Here is an 8,151-nt window from a genome sequence, read left to right as displayed (position 1 = left end):
CTGTCAAAGTGTTCCACAGGAACAAAAAAAAAAAAGATCCTGTTGATTTTTCATCTGAAATTTCAGGGAGGACATTTTTATTGATGGGAGTCCAGAGGAGGGCCACCAGAGGGCTGGAGCACCTCTCCTGTGAAGACAGGCTGAGAGAGTTGGGGTTCTTCAGCCTGGAGAAGAGAAGGGTCTGGGGAGACCTTATAGCAGCCTTCCACTACCTAAAGGGGGCCTACAGGAAGGGTAGGGAGGGACTCTTTATCAGGGAGTGGAGCAATGGACAAGGGGTAATGGTTTTAAACTGAAAGAGGGGAGATTGAGATTAGATATTAGGAAGAAATTCTTTAGTGTGAGGATGGTGAGGCACTGGAACAGGTTGCCCAGAAAAGCTGTGGATGCCCCATCCCTGGGAGTGTTCAAGGCTAGGCTGGATGGGGCTTTGAGCAATCTCATCTAGTAGGAGGTGTCCCTGCCCATGGCAAGGGGTTGGAACTAGATGATCTTTAAAGTCCCTTCCAACCTGAGCCATTCTAGGATGTCTGGTTTAATTTTAGAAGACATCAAGTTCTCAGTGACAAAGCTGTTCGAAGTACAATCACCATCTGTCCAAAGCTGCCACAGTAATTCTACTGAAGAGGTTCAGAACTGGTCTTTGCCTCCACCAAAACAAGCAACTGAGCAACTTTACCCCTTACAGCCAGAAATACAGCATCAGGCAGCAGAAACCTTCCTACTCAGGCAATTCCCTCCCCTACCTAGTACATGGCTCCATACTGTTCTCCTGAATTCAAGGGTCCAGACCACTTCCCCTGGCTACACACACGTCCCAGGAAATAAGTACTCCTCAGAGGGCCCATCACAGGGCCCTTTGTGTACTGTCTGTATACTTCAGAACCAGAGATGTCACAACCCATAGACAACACATTGAACACTGGAATGCTGTAAGTACATTAAAGTTCATCAGAAGTTGTAAGTTACTAAAAGGATTTTAAGTTATGAGAGAAACTTACCACTACAGTACAGAGCAGATTTTACTAACTTCTATAGCATTTTGTTGCCAGTGGTAAGAACTCAGGTGCTTCTCCCGCAACACTGTGGACCTCCTAAAAATCAGCTTCTCAACGCTTAGAAAACCAGGTAACACTCAGTAAGGATACCGACCTAGAATTCCACAGCTCACCAGAAACACTTTTCATACAATCAGCATCTCTTCAATTAATAACCTTGGTGAAGTACAGTTGTCGAGCTGTTACAAATTTATGTAGATCTATTGATTTCAGTGATCAGACAAATCCCTTCAAATACATTTAACACTTAAATTTGAACAAGCTTGGTTTAGAAGTGTCAGTAGGCTAGTACTGCTGCCTACTTCAGAATGCCCCTGTATGCAAAATCAAGCGCACACCAAGCTCACTGTGCAAATACTTTCTGCTCCAGTCACTCTACATTTTTAATAGCTCTCCTCTGCTACCTCAAGGATGTTCCTCTAAGCTTACAAGGTCTGGAAGTTAAGATACACCATTTCAGGGCACACACAAGCAAGATGCACATGTGGCCAGGCAGAGGAGCATAGCTGCATTCTGTACTTTCTGTCCCCTGACAGGCAAGAATGGTAAATATATAAAACCATTAATAATAGCAACACTGAAACAGCCTAGTGATAAAACCACCTACTGAATACCAGTAAAACTGTTCATCAACTTATGAAGTACTTCATACATGTCCTCCAGGCAATCAAAATAAATTCAAAATCCTTTTATTACAGTAAATTTGAATATTGTGTTTTAATTAGTAGAGGGGTCTCAAACTGCAAAACAGTTTGAGCCTTCATATTTCAGCCTCTTCTGTTGCAGTATCTAAATATTCCAGGTACAATAACGGTGCTGTGGCCAGGCAACGGACCATGAAATATTGTCCAGTGCAAAATGCAGAACAATAGATCTTAACAGCACCTTAAGAAACCCTAAACTTTACCACTAAGGGTACCTGAAGTGAAACTCATTATAATAGGCAAGATGACAAGCAGCAGTAGAAGCAGGAAACCTAATTTTTTTGTGGCCACATGCAGAACAGGGGTGATCTTAATCTAAGAAAGTAGAACAGACAATGAAAACCAAACAATTTTCCAGGTCCAGAAGAACTGAAACAACTACAGGTGTTTGCAAGAAAAAACACTGAGCACTTATTTTTTTACTATTGTTTTTACTCCTTGGGTAAGAGAGGGCTCTGAAACTAATGTGGTACAACAAACAATACATAGGAATTAAAAAACAATAAAACCACAGAGACCCAAGTGCACTCCCAAGGTGGACTCCAGTATTTCACAGTGTGTTTCTTGTGCCCCACACGCAGCTCACACACCAAGCCCTCTCCAGCCGGGAACAGAAATTCTGGGTTACAGCTGTTCACCAGCATTTCTGGAGTAGCTCGTTATATTGTCCAAGCAGCACTATTTCTTCTTGAGAGCTCTCTTTCCTTCCCCCTTCTTTGGTTTTTCCTTCCCACGGAGCTTTTTCAATCGCCTCATCTCTTCCTTAAAGTCCTGATGCTCATCCCTAGATGAGGGAGGAAAGAAAAAAGTTTACTCTTTCTTGGAATACCTGGATGTGAAACATTCTTTGAACTGTATAATGAAAAAACTCAAAACATTTTTTTTAACAGCAAAGTCCACATGGAAATGTATTCAGTGTTACTGCTAGCAGTAATTTTGGACTGAATATGAAAGGTTTCCTCTGGTACTTTCAAAACTAACATGGTTGCCCTTTTCAGCAACAAATGGTGTGTGCATATATATTATTTCCATTGCATTTATTGATCCGCTGTGTTTAAATTAGCAATAAAATATTTAAAAAAATCAGCAAGAGACAAATATGAGAATTTCCCCCTTCTCATCTAGCTCAGCAGTCTAGCAATAGCACATTGTGTTTCTGTGCTAGATACTAAGTTCAGGTCATTAGCTTCTAAGAAAACAGGGGCATGCTGAGCAGTAATTACTGTACACAACACTGCTCTCAGGTGACTTCAAGAATGAGTTATGAAGAAAGCATCAGCTACTGGTAGAATCTTAATAGGAGAATAAAACAGGAAGGAGGATAAAGGGGCTGGCAGAGATAATGAATCCTCAATAGTGTTCTAATAAATTTTCTTTAATCTCTGTCCCTGTATTTTTCAGCGTGAAAGTATTTTTCAAAAGTCACAACTGCATCTTAAGTGGCCTAAGATTACTGCACTGCTATTTTTAAGTACAACTCTTTTAGAAGAGAAACAAAGAGCTTGCAAGTTATTATCAGGTCCTTTTACTCTACAACTCTTCATTACCTATTTCTGACAGCAAACCTGATCCCCTACAAGCTCTCTATACACAGAGCAGCTAGAGAAGAAACTTGAGATTAGAAGGGGAAGGAGAAGCACAAAGAACATTATCCTGTCATTGAGGCTTTCTGTGTCAACAGTCAGCTATTCTAAAAACTGTTTGCATGCCCACCTACACCAAGAGCATCCTGGATGCAATCCTTGATGGCTAGTATCGTGATACTAGCAACAGAAATTAATCTGTTTTAACTTTACAAGGTTAGCAGCCTCACTTTAAAGGGATTTCTTTAGTGTTACTGACTGAAGTCAAAGGATTGCATTTGACTCTTGCTGATGTTCTTCAGCAGTGCAGTTTTTCCTACTCAAGACTGTGGAAATTACTTTAGAAAGCAGACAACTGATTTGGATGAAGCTGGAATCAACAAGGCTATTTAAACCGCATCTGAATTTAATTTAACTTAACTTATTTTAAGGATAAAAAGCCTCTCCAGCCTAACGTAGACTTTCCTTCTCTTCTAAATTTCACTTATTAGCTGTTGAATGATTGAGGAATATATGGTAAGATTGTCTCAGTGCAATTTTTGTTTTAAGGTAACATCACCTTTTTGTAGCACATTTGTTTGCCGTATTCAGATCTACAGACCCGAGTCTTGTCTATGAAAAGCTCTCAACCCTTCCCCACAACGCCAAAGCAAGAACTATTTCTTAAGTAACTGGTTGCCCATAACTACACCTAAAGTCTTTCTCACAAAAGCTATGTTAAAAGTTACTTAGACAGTAGCCACGTATTTTACTCTCCTTGCCCTCAGTGCAACAATCAAGTGCATTATTTCCATGTACGCCATATTCTGAACTAAACCTCCTTCTATGTTCCTCTTTTCCTTGAGGAAAAAAACTGTAACAAAACTCACACCTACCCCCTTTCCCATCCCCAGTTCTGCTCCCACCCTCTAAGCGCAGCGATTACCTGTAGAGACCAAAGTAACGGAGTTTCTTCATGAGAGCATAGTAGGTGTTGTGAGGAGGATACCAGCTGTAGACCTCCTTCTGCTTGGCCAAAGGCTGCTCACTGAATAACTTCACTACTTTCATAGATTTTGAGTCAGTTGGCCTGACAACTTCTCCAAATATCTGAGCACTCAGCCGGGCCATTCGAAGGGCATAATTGGAAACATTGGACATCTCCCAAGGAAGAGTGGGCACACATAGACAGATGCACTTTCCTGCAAAAGGAAACACAAAAGGCCACAACTGTAAGATGGTTGAGTATTGCAAGCTATCCCAGAATTTAGGCACACAAAACAACTCATCACAGACTGATCATACATTTTAAGTCATGCATTCCTTGCGTGAAATCAGTCTAATTCTCAGTACATAATCCTGAATATAAAGAATGTCTACACTAATTCAGGTAGAATTAACAGCCTAACCAGGACACTAAAGACAGCTATACAGACTGTAGAAGTACCTATCACAATTTACCATGGCCAGTTTATTAGCAGATCCCACTCGGCTTGCTTAAGGCTACCTTTAAACTCCAGTCACAGGAACAATCACAATGTGAACTCTGCCAAAAGCGGTGCCTGCTGCAAAGCCTCTGACTTCTATACAAGAAGGCAAGACACCACTTAAATGTACTGAGCAAGCAACCTGGAATTTTTCCCTCATGAAAATTTCTCACCCTATTTAAAACCACTGTACGAACACTGTTACAGTACATCTAGCAAAAATGGACTATTAACTGTAAAAATAAATAAAACAAATCATGTTTCTCTAGATGAAGCACACAGGTCTTTCTCATCACAACTCCCTTCCCTTGATCATTTCCATAGTCTTTTCCCCCCCCCCTTTTTTTTCAGTCTGTTATGATTTTTTTTTTTATTTTGAGAGGAAAGAAATCATTTCCTCATGCTAGATTCTTTTTTTCAAGAAAGCCCCACATCAGCAGCTTCCCATTCTCTTTCAGTCATCTCCCATCTAAAGACACCTCTGCAACAAAAACGCTCCAAGGACAAAACCATTGTTATTAGGCTACCAGAGATAACATTCACACCCTTAAAGGAACATGCACAAGGGTTTTCTCTCAGCTTTCCTACTCCTCCCCATTTCTCCTCTTCTTTGCATCTTTACTCTTTCTTTGCAGAATGGGATGTAATAGACAAGAGTCCCATAATCCTGTACTTGAAGCTGTATGTTGCCTGTACTGTGCCTTTTTGAATAAGTGATGACATAAGTCTCCAGAGACTTCAAGTTCAAGTGAACTACACTTATGCTAAAGTTTTAAATTCTTGTTTTAATAAGTATTGCACAGCTGATTCCAGAAGATGAGCATAAAAAATTAAAGAGCATACAGCAGGGACAAGAATAATCAGTGGGAGAGGGCTAAATCCATTTTAGTAGATAACAGGGAGCCTGTTGCTTAATAACACCAGTCTGAAGTATTCATAACCTCACTTACATATGTCTGCCCACTGGAGGACCTGATGTACAACCATCTACTCTGATTTACTCCTGCTAGCAAAGCATTAGAAAGGAAACAGGAAAAAATACTCAAGCATGAAAATAATACAAGTAATCTGAATCAAAGAGAAGAATGGAAGGAGTAACAGAAGGGAAGGCAAAGTGTCAGAGACCTCAAGTTAAGGCAGCAGGCCTAGTGTGAGAAGATAGAAGCTCTTAAATGACTGCAGGGCAGCACTTCAACTTGAGCATCTATTACATGGGGGGACAATCACTAAGTTTTGCTAAATTATCCACTTCAGAACAGCCAGTCCTAATTCCTATATTCAGAGATAAAGCAACAAATTATCCCCAAAACTCTTCATCACATCATCACTCTGAAAAATATCACCAGATTCAACTCAAATACAAAGCCTGCTTAAACTCTTCCAAATGCAGCCTTGAAATGAAGATACCTCTAGCTCCTGAACAACACAAACCAGTCTGAGGGACCTAGTTTTCACTTCAGAATCACTAGAGGAATCTAAATAGCCCAAGCACCTTCGGCTGGAAACCTCCATTAATCCTTGCCAGTCAAAAAACGTTTGAGAGATGAGAAGGGCAAACCCTACAAACACCAAGTGCCAGAGCTATCCAAAGCCTGCTTTAGGGCAACCTCTGATTCTACCAGATGCTACCAGAACAATTTTGTTCTTGCCACTTAACAGCGATGATATTTTCAGGATCACCTACTGGTAATTAGCACACCTAAGCCCAAAGCAAAACCACCGCGCTGAGCTGCTTCTTCACCTGCTCCACACTCCTTACTGCTACCCAAAGCCTTGCTTCCCCAGCCCAGGATGAGTTTTCTTCTTTCCGATGCGCTAGCCTGCTTCAGACCGCTTCCTTCTCATTTAACACATGCCAGGAGACCTGTTTCCAGAATTACTTTTGATTTTTCCATGACCACACGGGGAAGAGAAGGCTGCCCCGGGCCACCGAAACCAGGCAGAGCCCAGCACAACCTTGTCCCCTCCAGCTCCGCCGCCTTGCTTCCCTCCAGGAGGGCGAGCAGGGAAACCCACCCGCGGGCTCCAACCGCGTCTCAGGGTAACCGCCGCCAGCGGCTCCCCGCCCGGCAGCCCCAGCAGGGCCCGGGGTCCCGCCGCAGGGCCCGGGAGGCGGCGTGGCCTCGGCCGAACCCCCCGGGGCGAAGGCCTGGAGCCCACCTCCCCCCTCTCCGCGCACACTCCCAGGCCCCGCTCCCCCTTTCCTCCCGACAAGGACGGCGAGAGCCGGCAGCCATGGCCGCCCCCACCGCTCACCCCTCCGCCCTGCCGTCCGCCGCGGCGCGTGCGCGGTGCCTGCCCCGTCGCGTCGGCTGACGCGAGGCGGGGAGGGGCGGCCGTTGGGGAGCGGCCGTTGGCGCTGTACCTCAGCGGAGCGGCCGCTCCTTCTCCGCATCGGGCGCCATTTTGTGGGGGCGCTCGGTGGCGATGCGGGTCCCCTGCCCGCGCCTGCGGGGTCACTCACCCTCGCGTCCCCAGGCTTGGTCCTGGCTGGGGGACAAGGAGAGCGGCGGGAAAGCCCTGAGGCCTGGCCTCCTAGCACTTCCACACCACCACCTCCTCCCAAGCCCACTTTATGCAGGCCTTCTCAGTGCTCGATTTATCCTAATTTTTAATCAGCACCAGGAGGTGCTAAATCAGGCCCTGTGCAAACATCTGAGTAAATAACACTCAGGTGATTACATGTATAAGGCAAACGTGTAATGCCATCAAAGAATGAAAGTGTGTTTGGCTGGCTGGGTCTGTTTTCTCGAAGAGCATGTATTAACTAGCATTAAATACATTGTTAGTCCTTCCTTGATTAATTTTCTGTTGCCTTTTCCATGCTTGCCCTGGGCAGATCAGCCTTGTGGCCTGGGCACCCTTGACAGCTTTCCTGCCCTTTTTGAATGTTGGCACGATCTGTAATTTCATTCATATTCCAAGATTTATTAAAATTAACATTCCTGAGATTTCTTTTGCCAATTCTTCGAGGATTGTTATGCAAAAGTTGCCTAGATACCCTAATTTTAAAATACTTGTTCTGTTCTAGTAGATGTTGTTTGCCATCTTCGTTACTCACTAATGGACTGAAAAGTGCTTCTTTTTTTAGCTAGACAATAAAGTCCCTTTTCCTTAATCTTTCTAAGGAGGGAATAGAAGTTTTTACCATTTCTGTCACTTCTGTGCTATTTTACCATCTCTATATAGTCATACATGTCAGCATTGTTGCACTCCTCACTTTACTGTCTGGAGTTACATCACTCATGCTTTTTCTTTAGTCTTCATTTTTTTTTTATACTCCAGAACATTTTTCCTATATTTTTGCCTTTACACATTATTCTATATTATGTTTTTAACT

General features: G+C 43.3%; 1 protein-coding gene across 3 annotated transcripts; it reads right to left on the bottom strand.

Moving 5' to 3' along the window:
- Positions 1 to 1,827: 1,827 nt before the first annotated feature.
- MRPS33 (mitochondrial ribosomal protein S33) lies at positions 1,828 to 7,196 on the bottom strand. Of its 3 annotated transcripts, none has more exons than XM_063319928.1 (3): positions 6,511 to 6,769; positions 4,271 to 4,526; positions 1,828 to 2,546 (listed from the first exon to the last, which is right to left on the bottom strand). In XM_063319928.1, the coding sequence occupies exons 2-3, from the start codon at positions 4,483 to 4,485 to the stop codon at positions 2,441 to 2,443; spliced, it is 321 nt and encodes a 106-aa protein (XP_063175998.1). In that variant the 5' UTR covers positions 4,486 to 4,526; positions 6,511 to 6,769; the 3' UTR covers positions 1,828 to 2,440. The 3 variants fall into 3 exon arrangements, with proteins under 3 accessions (XP_063175998.1, XP_063175978.1, XP_063175988.1); XM_063319908.1 differs by having other exon boundaries at positions 6,553 to 6,769; XM_063319918.1 differs by lacking the exon at positions 6,511 to 6,769 and adding an exon at positions 7,068 to 7,196 and having other exon boundaries at positions 1,830 to 2,546.
- Positions 7,197 to 8,151: the final 955 nt, after the last annotated feature.

Source organism: Chroicocephalus ridibundus, chromosome 1 (assembly GCF_963924245.1).
Source record: "Chroicocephalus ridibundus chromosome 1, bChrRid1.1, whole genome shotgun sequence".
Classification (NCBI taxonomy): Eukaryota; Metazoa; Chordata; class Aves; order Charadriiformes; family Laridae; genus Chroicocephalus; species Chroicocephalus ridibundus.
Note: the sequence above shows the minus strand (reverse complement) of the source record. Positions and strands in the feature narration are given on the sequence as shown.